Source organism: Prionailurus bengalensis, chromosome D2 (assembly GCF_016509475.1).
Source record: "Prionailurus bengalensis isolate Pbe53 chromosome D2, Fcat_Pben_1.1_paternal_pri, whole genome shotgun sequence".
Lineage (NCBI taxonomy): Eukaryota > Metazoa > Chordata > Mammalia > Carnivora > Felidae > Prionailurus > Prionailurus bengalensis.
In genome coordinates, this window is record NC_057351.1 from 51986684 (window position 1) to 52004770 (window position 18087).

The 18087-nt window shown below is 39.1% G+C and overlaps 1 protein-coding gene across 11 annotated transcripts in view; it reads right to left on the reverse strand.

The window, feature by feature from the left end:
* Positions 1-18087, reverse strand: part of CPEB3 (cytoplasmic polyadenylation element binding protein 3) — a 197144-nt gene that overhangs the window by 33086 nt on the left and 145971 nt on the right. For all 11 annotated transcript variants that reach the window (XM_043596981.1, XM_043596972.1, XM_043596983.1 and 8 more), the window contains one exon: positions 7140-7254. In XM_043596981.1, the coding sequence (XP_043452916.1) occupies positions 7140-7254 (115 nt within the window). The remainder of the gene's footprint in view (positions 1-7139; positions 7255-18087) is intronic.

An 18087-nucleotide genomic window follows, 5' to 3' on the forward strand; every position in this document is an offset into this window, starting at 1 on the left:
ATTGGCAGACGTTTAAGGCAATGAAATCTCACTCAAGTGAAGGACAACTTGTTGAGAAGCTACAAGAAATCAAGGTGACTAAAGAGTTGTTTTGGGAAAGAGTTTGAAGATTTCCCATCCCTCTTTCTACCCTAATCTCTGTTTTAACTACAGAAGGTCTAATACTGTGATCACCCTTGAAGAAAAGTAAATAACAGTCAAACAACTGCTGTTTATATTTAATCCTTTACTCAGTCAGCTACTCTTCACTACAAGCACACTTGCTGCAGGCTAAACTCATGCTGGGTTCTAACACCAGATTGGTGTCATTTAAGTACTAAACAGAGTTTCTAATTATTGAGAAAAGTAGCCATGCTTGGTAAAAACAGCATTATAAAAAAGAGAGAGACCAATTTAATTCATCCACTACACAGGTGACTAACAGAAACACAGAACAAGACTTTCTTAAGTCCTATAAATTTCTAATCTAAAACATTTTTTTATATAGAACATAAAATTCACCTACAGACGTCAAAATTTAAAACTATGTTTAGAGACTAGCTTTTATTTATTTATTTGTTTGTTTATTTATAAATGTTTATTTTGAGAGAGAGAGAGAGGAAGCACATGCACATGTGCACAAGCAAGCAAGGAAAAGGGAGGGACAGAGAGAGAGGGAGAGAGAGAATCTTAAGCAGGCTCTGCACTGTTAGTGCAAAGCATGACATGGGGCTCAATCCCATGACTGCAAGATCATGACCTGAGCCGAAATCAAGAGTCAAGGGCTTAACTGACTGAGCCACCCAGGCACCCCAAGAGACTAGGTATTAAAGGATTCTTTAAAAGGAGTATCACCAGTTAACACAGGAAAGTTAATATAAATTCCCTTCTGATGTGGGTGAAGCTGAGCCATGAGGAGGACTACCACTCTGACTACTTAGGAAGAAGAGAGAAAAACAGAAGAAAAGCAGGATCTGGCAGAAGTCAACTAAAACCTTCATGGGGTTATCTATATCTTGTGATCTCAACCCTGCTCATGAAATGTAGTTTTGATGAAGGATGTGTCTTATTGGAAAAATGCAGCCAACTCTACTAAGCCCATGACAACGAATCCTCATTCTAAACCATCCTCTGTAGAAGGCAGACAGTGCAGCTCCCAGGCACATTCCTAACATTTGACCTGAGGAAGATGAGGCTACCAGAGCAGGGAATAGACGTGGAGGTTGGAATTCAGACAGATGGAAGTGACAGCAGGCATCCAGAGTCCATGTGGAAGGCAGGAATCTTCAGACGACTTTTTATTTTTCCCTTCCTATCCAAACAGTATTCACAGGATCTGTCTGGTCACCACAGGGGTGGGGAATCAGCAGGTCTGGTAGCCATATCCAATGGCATTTTGTACTTTCGATGAGACACTTTGTGCTCCTGACAATTCAAGTCATCTCAGGAATGGTAACAACAAAACTACTATGACTCTGATCTATAGATTGGCTCTTGAGATGAACTTCACTATGTCACAGCCGGAGAGGGAAACAAGAATATTGCAGTTGTGTGTACCATACAGAAATCTAAGAATTCCTCTGGGTTGTGGAGACTATGCCTCTGAAATTGAATCTAAACCCCACTTATGGTTCCTTGGATTTTTTTTTTAATGTTTATTTATTTGTGAGAGAGAGAGACAGAGTGTGAGCAGGGGAGGGGCAGAGAGAGAGAGAGAGAGAGAGAGAGACAGACAGACAGACAGACAGAATCCAAAGCAGGCTCCAGGCTCTGAGCTGTGAGCACAGAACCTGATGCGGGGCTCGAACTCACAAACCGTGAGATCATGACCTGAGCCGAAGTAAGACGCTTAACTGACTGAGCCACCCAGGCACCCCTGTTCTTGGATTTGCTTCTGAATCTTCACAGAGATCTGAAAGGGACTTTAGCTCACCAGAGAGAAAATCATGATGACTCCCTCATCCTACCCCACACCAGGGTCCTGTTCCTATCATTTAACTAGATTTCAAAGCCAGCCATAGGCAATGTCTGAGTCTGAGATACTATGAGAACCAAATGGGGTAGAGCGGGAATGAGAATCCCCCAGGGAAATATCAACACATTCATCTTTCCAGATTCTAAACTGTGAATCTAGAAGCCACATTTCTTCTTTGTGGAAATAAGTACAAAGCAAACAGGAAAGAGGCATAAGGCACCTCGGGATGACAAAGAGATCTGGACTTCTGAAAGAAAGCAAGATTCAACTAGAAGCTGGACTGTCTAGGTTTTCTACCATAGCCGAATTGGTTAGCAAGGCAGTTCACACATTTTAAATGGTGAAAATATGCTCATAAACTTCCACTAAGAATATTTTCAAATAAGTGTATGAACAACCAACTAAGTCGGAGCACCAAACTTGATTAAATCAGACTGGTATCCAGCTGACTGTTAATACTGTTACTGAGACAACATCTCAGATCTCAGCTTGATAAAGCAGCTTCCTTCTGTACAAAGAGCTCCAAACTTGGAAGTCTGGAGATCTGAGTTTAAATCGTGGCATTTCTACTTACTGTGGCCTTGGCCAATCACCCCCCTTTGAACTCTGCTGCCTTATCTCTAAAATGAAAAGTCCACCACTTACAACGTTATCATGACGATTAAACATACATGAGAGCTCTGAACACACTGCTGAGCACAGAGTGGTGCTCTAATGTTTAGTTTTGCCCAGGGGGTGTTTTTCTCTCTACTCATAAATCTTTGCTTAATATTAACTTGGCCTGGTTTCTGCTCCAGAAGCACCAGTTCCTCCCAGTCTTACTTTGGCTGTACGCTAATGTTATTCAACCTGCCAATGATATGGCAATGTTTGACACCAGCTGTGGGTAAGGGTTTGAGGGGGAGAACGACTAGCATTAGAAAATCCTCAACCCTAAAGGCAATCCAATTAATCAAGTCAGTGTGCCAAATCTGGGGTTTATCTGGGACAACTCATACTGAACTTGGGACTTGTTCCCACTGAGAAACCTGGCTTTACCACTTCACAGAACAATAACAACAAAAAAGGATATGGTTCCAATACTATTTCCTAAATCACAAATCAGGATGTGATTCCTAATACATGTGAACTACCAGAATGTTTGTACAGAATGTCTAAAATAAGTGCTCTTAGAAAAATTCAGGATGCTCGCTAAATGTATGTCATATGTCACTGAGTATTTACCTCAAATTTTTTGTATTGTTTTGTTTTCCTCCCAGAAAAGTCATCCTCACAGTACAGGTGGTGGGGTGGGGGTGGGGGCGGGGTGGGGGGAGATGGAGAAGGGAACTTCAGGGTCCATTACAGAATATTAGTAGAGGAGAAAAAGACAGGAAAGAATTATCAGAACAATAGGAAAGACAGGAGACCCAAAGATGATGAATAATTGGCAGGCTCCAGGGACTCACGTGAGCAATCTCTCAAGATTGATCTGTTCTGCAGGACCTGATCAGATAAACTGTCAGAAGGAAGTCATGATGTGGAAGATCAGCTCACATGTCCCTAATGACAGAGGAAGTCTGAGGGTGTTCCAAGCCTTATTAAAGTTAGAAGGGGATGGGTCCCAAAGCTTGATCACCGAGGCAATCTTCATATTAGATATCTAAGCCAAGAATCTGGGGTCATAAACTCATGCTTCTAAACTGGGGGTGTGTACAGGGACCAGAAGCTTCATCCTCCACCTTTTTCTGATGGCCTATTCATAATCCCCAAGCCTGGCACTTATTTCCTCTCAGAGGAAAATAGGTCCTAATGCCACAGGGATATACAACAGGGCTATTTCTGTGTTGAGATTCAGGAAGATGTGCTGTTCACATTACTTGAATGAAGACTGGTAACATGCTCTTGTACTTTCAGGTGGAAGCAGGTAGAGAACCAGACAGACCACCCCTTTCCTGGCACTGACTCTGAAGAATATGCAGACCGTAGCCACATGACGGCATGGCGAGTCTACCTATAGCCTTTCCAAGGATGGGGGTGGGAAGTGGTGGGGAGTGGAAGGAGAACAAGACCTGAGAAACACCAAGAGACTTAAGGCAAACCGTCTTTGGCTTGCCACTGTCACTGACAAGGGGGATGGAAGGGAGGGACAAAGAGAGTAGGAATGTGTATTATTTAACCTAGAGCAACCACCAACCAAGCAATCTAACTGGGTAAACTCATCTAGATTTTCCATGGATATTTTCCCATTTTCAGGGTTAAATTTTCTAGACCTATGATTTTTTCCCCCTCCCAACATGAAATTTAAAAAGGAAGGCTTATCAAAAAGACTGGAAGGATCTACTGATACTCAGCCAGGGCAATACTGCTTAAAACAGGTTGCCTTAATTCTTTAGGAGGGTTTGTGTGTTTCTGTTTGGTAGGATAAGGACTTTATTTAGAATAACTTATTAGGAATAATAGTCCCTGTCTTACAATGGTAAGATATCAAAGAGAAAAAGCCTCACAAAATTCAAAGGAATAACTGTTGTTATTACATTTTATCCATTATAACATATTAAAGGACAATTTTTGGCCCCAGGTAAGGTGAAAATCAATCTGGATACCTAAAAATCTCACGTGTTGAATACTATCAACTATGTCTAGTCCAGGATCACCTTGTATATAGTGCCTGAGATAGCTTTAAGACTTTTCAGAATTCTATGACCACAATACTCCCTTAGAAGTAATAATAAATGTCCTAAAATACTTAAAAACCAAATTTGAGATCCAGTGTGTTAAAAAGCACAATTTAGTATCCAATTACTTCTGGATACTTCTATTAATACATTTCTTGTTTTCTTCTTTTCTGAAATCTTTGACTCTCTGTAGACGATGACCTATTTAACACGACAGTGGGATGTTCATTCAGTTTGGCATGACACATACTTGCTCTGTGCCAGTAACACGTGGATGCTCAATAAATGTTTATTGTTCAAGTGAACTGCATTGTATTCAACTCAAGACTGCCTAGCAAAGTCAAAATGAATTCCTTTAAAAATAGTCCTCTATTCCAAGGCACACACCAGTCCACAAAGCTCAGTGTGTTTCAAAGAAACCCAATTCTATGCATGTGGATAAAAGCTGCAGATGTTAATTCTTTTTGTTTAGATGACATAGATTCCAATCTCAAAGTCTTAGATAGACAGTAAAATTCTAAGATGCTAATACAGATTGCTTAGCCATCTAGAAACTAGCTACTCTTATGGGAGGTGTTGACATAGGGGAACATTTTCATTAGATCAAGTGAATGCAGACATTATCCACAAGACTGCAAAAAAAAACCAATTTTACAACAAAAAATTTAGCTTAGCTCAAAAAAGAAAGAGTACCTCAAGACTTACAGCACGTAGGGCAGGGAACATAAAATCCCATTTCTGACTAAACAACTAAATATAATTCTTATCTAGTCCTAGGACTTGCAGCATCTTGTGAATAATAATGAAAATGGTGAATAATAAAAAAAGGAATTTAGCTTATACACTATTGTGTCTGTGACTTAAAAACAGACATAAAAGGTTAAAGCCAGTTCTGTTATTTTTATAAACGTGGGACTTTTTCTTTCAGAATTTATTTTTTCAGATCCCCATCTACAAAAGGAGAGGGGCTAGAATATTAAAACTAATTTGTGCTTGTAGTTAGCTGCAAAAAAAGAATAACTAGAACGCTAGCAATGAATATCTATTCTTTAAGAACACCTATACAAGTAAAAGACTGTCAAAGGGGATTCTTCTCCCTTTCCACTCCCAAACATAACACCAGTTAGAAAAAGACAGGAATATTCCATGCCCCCACCCACATTTTTTTTTTTTTTAAAGCACAAGAAGTTTAGAAACAAAGAGCTGCATTTGCCCTCATCTCATAATGCTGTCCACATCCCAGTTAGCGCATCCTGGACTTTATCCTCTAACAGTGGATCAAGGCGAGACATCTCTGCCGCTTTGCTTTCTTACCCTCGGCACACTTTTCCACTAGAGTGAGAACAAGACCTAAAGATATTTGGCTTTCTGAAAAACTGTAAAGTTACAACCTTCACAGTCATAATTAATGTGTTTTAATGTCTTTCAAAATGGAATTATGGATATGTCTTTATATGGGTCTACAGAAAGCTTTGAGGAGCAGACTGAAGTTGAGATTTGAATAAATGTGTTAGAAATGTTGACATTTAGAATTAAGAAGTTATCAAAGTCAGAGACAAATAGCTGTAGGTACATTTTATAATTCTTTTTTCACAACTTGATTTTAATGGTCACTGCTTTTTCTCTTTTTCTTCTTCTTCTTTTTTTTTTTTTTCAGGTAGAGCTATGTCTGCTTGCTTCCAAATAACAGAGATCACACTGCACTTTTTTTTTGCAACTGCTATGGCAATGGTAACGTTATCTTGTCATTTCATTTTTGAAAAGCAAACTCAATTATTTTAAGCACTTTAAAAACTCCGTTCTAACAAATAATTTTATTGTATTTTACTGGTAGAACACTGATCCCCAACTGATTAGATCTGTCTTTGGACTTAAATATTGAACTCATTAGCTCAGCATCACTTCAAATGCCCCAGTCAATTATGATCTATCTGATTTCAGCAGGCACAATTATTTCATCATTGGAAAAGAACTTAAAAAAGAAAAAAACGGGGAAGCTTTTAAAAAGTCATAATAAAAACGCTCAAATACATAACTCATTTTTCAAAGTGCATAAGAAAAAATAGGAACCTGTTTCACTTAGGAAGATTCCCAGTTCGATTCCCAGGGACACAATTTCTAGCAAAGCAGCAGTTTGGCTTGTCACTGAGGGGTACACAGCTGTGGTGGACAGATTTCTGATGGGGTCACTGCTTTTTCTGTCACACATAACAATGCTGACTCGCATAAGAACGCATACTGACAAATGTATTGTTATTATTTTAAAAATATGTGGTTGAATATGATAGCACTAAATAGAATTCATCCTGTCAAAATAACAGTTTAATGAAATTCACTCTTGTACCATAAGAAAATAAACCATCTGGGGAGAAAATGTTTAATCCTGAAAGAGTCAGTCAGCTCAGTGAAACTTCTTTTGGAGACTGTGTATAGTCGATCGGAAACCTAGAAAATATTGAAGACTACATACATATTGGGGATTTTGTTGTTGGTGGTTTTGTTGTTGTGGTGTTACTATTTCCACTCACCAGCTCGAAGGGGTCGTGGAACTCCCCCAACAAAGATAGTTTTTCTGGGGTCCAAAGGCTGAGAACCATCCATTACAAAGTCACTGTCACTTAGGTTCCATGGTCGAATTTGCACCTGAAAAAAAGTCGTTTACTTGGTCCTTACTTCATTTCCATCAACCCCAAATGAGAATAAGGTGACTAAAGACAACCCCACTGATTTGTGCATTTTACAACATACATAACCCAAACAAAATCCAGTTATTAATTTATGTAATCTGCATTAAGTGCCTTTCAACAGAACTCTTGGGGAATCTACTTACAGATACTATACTCAACACTCTAGACATAAACCTTCAGAAACGACCTGTGGTTTTGAGAAAAGGCAGTCTTTCAGAGACAGACTCTGCGTTCTAAATCAGATCCATTTTAACACATGATAGACTGTTTACAACCTGTCACAGTTTAGCACTTAGCTTTTTAAGAGCTCACCTAAAGAAAGGGAACAGGAACATTAGGAATATTTTCTAAAAATTATCTATATGTCTGGCTTTTAAATTTTTATCAACCCTTAAGCTTGAAACATTTATCCTTCAGAAATGTGGTTTAACCCAAACAGAAGAAATGTGGTTTAACCCATCAAGTTAGCATGGAATTAACAGCAGTATCAAATACTGAAGCACACAGTGTTACCTATTTTTGATTTATCTGATTTTCTTAAACAAGTTTGGGTAAATAAAGGTGAGCCTTTAGAAACTGAAGTAACTTTTCAAAGAGTAGAAAAAGAAATCTTTATGAACATACGTCTTTCTATTTGGTAATATCTCTTCACTGGTACTCTGACTTCCTGCCTACAAAAAATAAAGTATTTCATCAGAATCTTAACCTTAAAACATATTTGTTTCAATCCCTAACTCAATCACCGAAGAAGAGCTTAAAACAAACAAACAAACAAACAAACAAACAAACAAAAAACCAAAAAAACCCTCCCACATCAAAAGGTGAGCGTCGGCACTGCCTGAGAATCAAGGAGCCACTCAGCCAGCCAGGTGCTCTGGGAAATGGTCTAGGTCTGTAGAAGCAGAGAACCGGGTCTGTCATTATGGAACACACCTCTTCTTTACCCTCACAGATTAGGATAGGAAACTAAACAGCTGAATTTTCATTTCCTTAGTATCAACACAATTCTTCATCTTCCCCATTGCTTAACTGTCAACACTTAATGCAAAAAAACGCATAAGATGATTTCTTATGTGGCCTGACTTACATATCTAGAAGTACTCTCATTTGAAAGGTAGTAAACCTGTCAATTACGCTTTCAAAACACCTTGAGTCAACTCCAAAACTGGCACTGCTCAGTTAGAAACAGTCCATACATTCCTTATGACAGCTACAAAATTCACCCCCACCTAACTTTTTGCTTTTTACGACCTTGTTGCCTTCATCAGTTATCCAGAAGCAGTAAAATCTCCATTTCTTCCCTAGACCCTGAAAACAGGGACCTGTTTGCAATTCTGTTAACATTGAAGCATTTGTCCCACCTTTATCATGTGAAAAAGAAAAATCTAGTTTTTCCTCATAACATTTGCTGGTCTGTGTGACTGAATTACCGTTCCCTTGACATTTACCACAAAGGGAGATTCACAAATACCATAAAGCACCCCTTTTAAATCCCTTCATGAGGACTCATTATTAATTTTTAATTAAAAACATAATTTATTTACATTATAAAAACAAAGATCCTAGTATCACCAATAACAAAAAAGGAAGACATATCTTTTTCTGCACAGTCTTCTCTTCTTCCAGTTTCATCCCTGATAAATTGAGGGCAGCTTCAGGACCTGGTAAGGCAACTCCAATCACTCTATGATAACTGAATTTAATTGTGGGTCACTTTGTTTCACAAATGAAAACAATTCCCTTGTAGTATCCATGGTGTTCTGGTTTCATTTAATCAGAAGTACAGAAAATGCAGCCTTCTCTAATAGCTGTACGTTACTGCTGCTGAAAAGAACTCTGCAGAAGATCTCAAACCTTCCTGCTGAGAGCCGTCATTACTGCCTCCTCTCCCGCCGCACCCTCATCTCAGTACATCACACATAACCCATTCCCTTAGCCTATTCTTGTATTATAGATTAGGTAAAAGTACAGGAAGAAGACTCGAGGACAGTAATGATTAAATCGTATTCACAAAACCTGCTTTTCCCAGCTGCCACCAGAAAACAGCTCCTCAGAGCTCCCACCCATACAGAATCAGAGAAATGTCAACATAGGCCAACATCAGCATATTCTTTTTTTTTTTTCAATATATGAAGTTTATTGTCAAATTGGTTTCCATACAACACCCAGTGCTCATCCCAAAAGGTGCCTTCCTCAATACCCATCACCCACCCCCCCCCCCCCCACTCCCCATCAACCCTCAGGTTTTTTTTTTGTTTTTTATTTATTGGGACAGAGAGAGACAGAGCATGAACGGGGGAGGGGCAGAGAAAGAGGGAGACACAGAATTGGAAACAGGCTCCAGGCTCCGAGCCATCAGCCCAGAGCCCGACGCGGGGCTCGAACTCACGGACCGCAAGATCATGACCTGGCTGAAGTCGGACGCTTAACCGACTGCGCCACCAGGCGCCCCTGTTCTCAGTTTTTAAGAGTCTCTTATGCTTTGGCTCTCTCCCACTCTAACTTCTTTTTTTTTTTTTTCCTTCCCCTCTCCCATGGGTTTCTGTTAAGTTTCTCAGGATCCACATAAGAGCGAAAACATATGGTATCTGTCTTTCTCTGTATAGCTTATTTCACTTAGCATAACACTCTCCAGTTCCATCCATGTTGCTACAAAGGACCATATTTCATTCTTTCTCATTGCCACGTAGTACTCCACTGTGTATATAAACCACAACTTCTTTATCCATTCATCAGTTGATGGACATTTAGGCTCTTTCCATAATTTGGCTATTGTTGAGAGTGCTCAACATCAGCACATTCTACACACTAAGCAAAAAGTAATACTGAGGTACTGTTTTGCACTGGCAAGTTCCATTCACCCTGGATTATCTCTGAAATATAAGCCCACTCTCACACAAGGCATGTTCTCCACCTTCTAAGTTAATTCTCAGCCCTCAGGGCCTGATATTCATATTTTATCTTTCTTACTCTTCGAATACATTTTCTGGTCCTGATTTATATACAGAGATATTTCTCTACTTTTTGAATACCATACTTTTTAAGGTGACTCCAATATTTTATACAAAGGGGTGAAATACAAATAAGATAACTTCTTTTTGATTATCTTTGCTTCTTTAATAATTATTTTTGAGAATGGATGAAATTACAACTCTGTTCTAATTCATCATAAATTTCTCTCAGTAAAACAACCATTACATATATAGGGATCACTGTGTGTGTGTGTGTGTGTGTGTGTGTGTGTGAAACAACTCTTTTAGTATGTTGTCAAATAGGCTATACTCTGGGCAGTAAGAGCCTCAATGTCCTGAGGACAAGTACAGGGGCTTTATCAGACATGGTGAAAATTCCCTTAAATGAGCCCGACACTGATTCCAACACTCTTTCCTGGAGACCACATTTGCTTACAAAGATCACTCTAGAAAGAGGCACCACCCATTAGCCCTTCAGCCATGCCATGTCCTTATAGCAGGAGTTACACAAAACCAAACGTCTGTAGGGATGGACGTATAGCATAAATTTGCCAGTCCCCAGGACAGCAGTTGGTAAGCAGGCAATGACACACTAGAGTAAACCATTCCTTTTAAAGGAAGCAGAGAAGTAGTTATCATTTGTGAATGTGTTGTAAGACTTTTCCATTTTTCAAGTTTAGCTAGAAATTCAGATTTTCACATGAAACTTCAAGATTTTAAAATGTTGAGAATGAATTCAAATGTTAAAATCACTGGGACAGGCTAAACAAAACTAACTGCAGGGGCACCAGGGTGGCTCAGTCGGTTAAGCATCTGACTTCAGCTCAGGTCATGATTTCACGGTACGTGGGTTTGGGCCCTGCGTCAGGCTCTGTGCTGACAGCTCAGAGCCTGCTTCGGAGCCTGCTTTGGATTCTGTGTCTCACTGTCTCTCTGCCCATCCCCTGCTCACGCTCTGTCTCTCTCTCTGTCTCAAAAATAAATAAAACATTAAAAAAAATTTTGAAAAGAAAACAAAACAAAAAAACTAACTGCAGCCCAGATCTATCCTGTGGGCCCCAGACTATGATCTCAGACTAGAAAGGTTTACTTACCACACAGCTCTCAAAGTGGGAGAAAATACTAAAATGGTTGGTCTTTCCTTAGTTTCTTTTTTAAGCGTGTATTCCTACAGAAGCTCAGTGAGGACTGTGAAACTACTCTTTGGCTGAATTATTTGTTTTTTAATTCTTAAGAATTAATAATCGCTTCCGATTCTGTGTCTCCCTCTCTCTCTGCCCCTCCCCCGTTCATGCTCTGTCTCTGTCTCAAAAATAAATAAACGTTAAAAAAAAATTAAAAAAAAAAAGAATTAATAATCTTATTGTGTAATTGCTTATCTCCAAAGGCAAATCTTTTTAAGGAAAAGGCAAAAACTAAAGATAAAGGTGATGCTATAAATATATCAATTTATGCCATATAGTAACTCTTCAAGAAACGTAAAATAGTACTGAACGCACTCATTTTCCGTTTCAAGGTTTCCCAGTGTATGTTCTGTGAACTGTCAGTCTGTAAGGTGGCTCTGCCAGACAAGCCTTGCCTAGGAAAAGTTATATACTATCTCTTCCTTCTTGGAGTTTCAGGGCACCCATTGGTGTACATTAACCAAAAGCTCTAAGAGGTTCTACAGGAAAGAAATCTGATCAAATGTTGTTTTAACCCAGCATTTCCTAAATTATTTTCATGGAACCAATTTTTTCACAACACCTATTAATAAACACACTTTGGATAATACTGCCCAATTATATCTTACTTTTAGTATGTATCAAAATATGGCATAACAAGGTTGAACCAACTGAACAAAATACTGTAGAAACTTCACTCTAATCAAGGCCTTTTCTCACTCATTTCCTGCTATTGCTCTAAAAGGGTTGCTCTTGTAGAAGTTAACTTTAAATAGTTAAGAATACAGTAAATATAAATAATGAATAGCTATTCAAAGAACTGAAAGTTTTCAGACTGAACTGCACAAAAGAGATGTTTCTCTATTTTGATATCAATGAGGAATAAAATAATTATAGTTCTATGTAAAAACTGAAGTTTCATTAATAGGGATAAGATCAGGCCACGTGCTAGGAAAAAAAAAAGAAATAAAGTATGGGTCGAATATGGGTCATTCATTTCTGACAAGGAGCTATAACATTTTCTAAAAAGCAAATTCAATCGCTTCTCGGCCTTTTGGCTAAGATCAAGTGTAAAAAGCAAATTCATTGAAAATTTGCAAAAGCCCCTAAGTTAACATTCAATATAAAATGCATTTTTATTATATCTTTAATAACAGGGTAAGAGAAAACACTTAGCTTTAATAAAACAGTTTTTAACATAAACCTTAGGGCTTTAAGTTTCCAGACATGACCAAGCCACCCTATGGCTCTAGAATTCTCTCAGTTTATACCAGTACTTAGAATTTACACATTTACCTACCAATAAATAATAGTATGTTGAGCTCATTTTGAACATCTCACTCTATATTTTGTCTTGTCTGGTCATCTCCTGGTTACAAACATCCAACACATGATCATCCTACTGCACAGTGCCTTCCTTTTCATCTATTCATCTCAAGGCAGCTCTGCAAAGCAACCAAACTGTTCAGAGTCAACAGTGCAATCTGCTGGCCAGCTCCAGAAACTACCTGATCAACCCCTTCCTGCTGTTTTCTTTCCCATAAATTTCCCATAAAGCACATGGCCTAGCCTCCTCACCCTCATCTCCTCTTTCTCATTTCAATACCCTTCAAACTCCTACTCAAGCTCTTCAGAAGGCCTCCATTTTTCTCTCCCTAGTCCTATAATCCTTTCACCCTACATGAACCACAAAAGCAATACTGCAGAACCATCAGGACCACTCTCCCCAGCAAGCAGCAGTATCACCGCTCTTCTGACAGCCAGGATGAGTCAGCTGAACTCCAGTCCGCTGACATACAGCTGCAACAGTTCGGCTGGTAATGAACTCAGGCCCACCCCAGTTGTCAGCAATTCTATTTTAAGCATCACAGACCTCACAGAATGACTGGAGTGCCCCACAGTATCACAAACAAACTAGTTTGTGGTTTGTGAGGCATCTTTATCTCTTCCATGTTATAAGGGGTTGTTTTTATTATTATTAACTACCAAAACTAATAGCCACAACAGCAATAATTGTGGTTTGGATCCTTCAAAGAACATTCATATTTGGCATCTCATTTCAACCTAATTTTTACCATACGGCTCCCTAACAAGCAGGTCAGCCAATTTCCAGGAGTTTAGATGCTACCTATTATTCTCAAGTGCTGCTCTCCATCCGATGGAGACGGGGAGATACCCTCCTTGTATCCTCTGGGGGAAGTGGCCAGAAAGGAACCTAATAGCTAATGGTTTCATTGCTCTTGATAAGACTTCTGAATCCTGGGCTGCTCTTGGGCCTACAGTCAGAACTCCACTGGGCCTCCAAACAAAAAACTATAACTCTCACACTCAGACTATTCCTCCCATTCCTGAGATACAAATAGATCGCAGGCCCCAGAGAGCTTCATCAAAATAGGCAGGATTCTTCCTACACTGGGTGCCAAAAGTAACCCTAGGAAATTTTCTCATGCCCTTCCAGAATGCTCCAGGTCTACCGTCAGGGGGAGGAAACAGTTCAGGTACTGAAAGGAAACCCTTGCCATCTTCAGTAAGCTGCAGAACCTACCTGATGCACACAGGCTTACAGCCCTTCAGCTATTTTTGAACAATTCGTGTAACACTCTGCATACTGTTTCATAAGAGCATCCAGTAGAAAAAGCAGACCATGCATAAACTGTGCCCTGAAAATGGTGATGTACAGCCTTGCTCTATGCTGGACTTATAAAGCCATTATCAACTAAATGCAATGATTAATAACCATACTTATAACCAGAAGATTTAAGGGAATATCTTCTCTCTAAAGGCCTTCCTGACTCCCTCAGGAACATCTGACCACTTTGCCTTTGAGCCCCACCCCACAACTACTCCTCATAATACTTTTATCATACTTTGCCTCCTTATTTCACTTGGTATTTACATGTCTATTTCCTTCCACTGGGCTCTAGGGTGGAGAGCTAGGGTCCTCTAAGGCTGAGACCATATCTCTGTGTGGGTCCCAACTGCCTGGCAAAGTGCCCAACCCTTAGTTAGTGCTCTGTGCTCATCAGTGTTCTGGTGAATTAACAAAGGTTTTCCTGAGGGGCAGATGCTGATGCTACAAGATGTCCAGAATCTGCCCTTCTATAGCTCTCAGATTACTGAAAGCCTCCTTCCAGGGATAATGGAAATGGAGTGTATCTGGTCATCAGTGAGTGCCTCAGGGCTTGGCCTAATCAGCACAATTTCTGATGTCCCCCCCTCCCACCCCCACTGGGACCTACTCATTGATCAGAATTACCTAGTGCTCATTGTTGCTGCTGCTGTTCCTACATCACTTAGAAAACACAAGCATGATAGAGGATTTCCTTTTGAAGGAAAGAAGAAACTAGCACTTTTGAGCACATACACTACACCACTATGCTAGGCATTTTTTTTTTTTAATTTACATCCAAATTAGTTAGCATATAGTGCACCAATGATTTCAGGAGTAGATTCCTTACTGCCCCTTACCCATTTAGCCCATCCCCCCTCCCACAACCCCTCCAGTAACCCTCAGTTTGTTCTCTGTATTTATGAATCTCTTATGTTTTGTCCCTCTCTCTGTTTTTATATTATTTTTGTTTCCCTTCCCTTATGTTCATTTGTTTTGTCTCTTCAAGTCCTCATATGAGTGAAGTCGTATGATATTTGTCTTTCTCTGACTAATTTCACTTAGCATAATACCCTCCAGTTCCATCCACGCAGATGCAAATGGCAAGATTTCATTCTTTTTGATTGCCGAGTAATACTCCACTGTATAGATATACCACATCTTGTTTATCCATTCATCCATCGATGGACATCTGGGCTCTTTCCATACTTTGGCTATTGTTGATAGTGCTGCTATAAACATTGGGGTGCATGTGTCCCTTTGAAACAGCACACCTGTATCCCGTGGATAAATGCCTACTAGTGCAATTGCTGGGTCATAGGGTAGTTCTATTTTTAGTTTTTTGAGCAACCTCCATACTGTTTTCCAGAGTGGCTGTACCAGCTTGCATTCCCAACTATGCTAGGCATTTTAACACACTGTCACACTTGAACTCACTATAACTATTATGCTACAAACATTATACCTACTCTAGAGATAAGGAAACTAAGACTAAAAGAGTGAACTGAGAACTGAAAACCAGGTTTATCTGACCCAAAGTATGTGTATGTGTGTGTGTGTGTATGTGTATACACACACACACACACACACACACACTCTTTCCAATGCAATGATGTCCTGTTGCCTGCAAGACTCCTTGTCCTCCAGGTTACTGGCCACCAGTCATGCTTCCTGAGAGTCTTCTGAACTCTCAGGAAAATGCATTTTGATTTGTGAATGGTTAACTTCTCTTTTCTAAATTCATTCTACTCATTTTCAATGCGTTAAGAAATGACTGATAGATTCTTCTTAAACCTGCAAATAAAACTAGCATTTAGAAAAGCTGAAGAAAATGATTTAGTAATGAAATTGGCACCATATTTTCAGCTATTTTAACTTCCAGGTTCATAGTCTCAAGCAATTGTGCTCTGCAGCCAGACAATTTTGTCCAATGTCTACATAAATGTGTGTTTGCAGCTCCATGGTACAAGGACAAGGATGTTGTTACTGGCATGCTGATCACTAAAACTCTTGACAGTAACGTTCACATAAAAGTTCCACTTACCTAAGTTTTTCCTGGGAAGAAGCCTATTCTTTGAATGAACTTCATGGAATACTAATGCTACCAAAATCTTCACAGGTATAATCCCAAAACAGGTATATCAAATGGTGGCTTAAAAAATATTATACAAATTTATTTACTGCAAGACTTCTCAGAACCTTAATATATCAATTTTACCCAAATGTTTTCGGCTATGGGACCTCTAATCAAAGGAACAAATGGATATAAAGTGCACAAAGTAAGTTATGAACAAATGACACTTATCATTGCTACGAGCAAACCTTTTGTCAATGATCTTCTCAAGAGACCAGTGTCTGATGGGACAAGTGTAATTCATAACACACTTTGGAAAACCCTAGATATGGTCCCTTGGAGTATGGTACTGGCTATTTTACACACTAGAAACCATTTCAGTAGATCAGAACTACAGCATCTTTTAGACCTCTCTAGAAAGGGATTATAGTTTCCAAAGATTCAAGCACTAAGAAACTCTGGACTCAATTGCAAATTCAGAGACTGGGGAGAGGGGGAAGGATTTATTATAAATAGGAGGTATTTCTCTCATTTTAGAGAAGAAATTCCTCCTTTGGAGAAATTACTATGATAGAAGGTGCCCAAACCACAGATTTAGACCAAAAGGAACAAAAAATAAAATAAAATAAAGATCAGAAATGCTGAAGGTTTCTGAGGAGGGATATAGTGAATCTGATTTGACTGAGCCAAGATAAAATTATAGTTATTGTCTTAGGAGGTGGTAGGTGGAGAATGAAACAGTTTAAGTAAATATACCACAAATCCAAAGGCTGAGGCCATCAATCAAGGTGCCCTGTAACTTAGCCCCTACTTAATTTTCCCAATTTAATTCCCCTCTACTCCCTTTCACACATTTGTGCTCCATCTAACCAACCTGTATGTTCTCCACTCAATCTGCGGTTTCTCTTTTCTGTGTTTATGCTGTTGCCTTTCTCTGAAATGTCTATTTCCCACACTTCCACACCTCCACCTCTCCCCTGGCCAATCTCCAAACCCTTTTCATCTTTCAAGGCCCAGTTTAAATGACACTTCATCCAAGAAGCTTTCTTTTATCACTCCAGGTATATATAAACTCTCCAAAGCACTTAATCTTATCTTCATTGTATTTGATATTTTTCCTAAATTTGACAAATATTTGAAAACCTGTTATGTGTCAGGCTCTATAGGTTTGTGTATTTATTTATATACTTGTTTTATCTACCCATTATACTATTAACTTTCTGAACACAGGATTTTATGTCTGATTCATAGTAACCAGCTCTAATGCCTTGCCCATAGGAGTCCCTTAAACATGGTATAAAGGCAGACCAGCACATTATTTTTTAAAAATATGGCTGAATGTGGGCTGAAGATAGCTATAATAGTAGGTGTGAGTCACTACAGGTGGTATAGTGATCAGAGAAGGCTTCGGGAAAGAGACGGCATTTGAAAGGGTCTTAAAATCAGTGTAGCAAAAATAAAAAATTTAAAAAAATAAGTGTAGCAATCAGAAACTGAAATGGGAGCACAAATATTTCAGTTGACTGGAAAAGGGGTTCAGAAGGAAAGCAGAAAAAAGAAAGGTTGGAAAAAAACTTGAAATCAGACTGGGAAAGTCTTAAGTCCCAGGCAAAGGGATCTGGACTGTCTTTGTACTAAAGAGGAGTGATTCAAAGTGCTGGAGATCCTATTGATACATAAAGGGGAATAGGAAAGACAGAATTATAGACAGATTGGACAGAATAAAAATTAAAAAACTGAGCCAGCATCCAACTGGTTTCCAGCTTCTTTGCTCCCAACATTTTTTTTCCCAATTTTTGTTCTTCAAATTTTGAGTGGATGACCATGTTACTTGAGCAACAGGCTCCACAAGTGACCTTACACAAGCACACTTTGGTTTGCTAAGACAGTTTTAAATATACAGTTGACCCTTGAACAATACAGGTGTGAAGCACGCAAGTCCACTTATATGTAGATTTTTTTTATTAATACA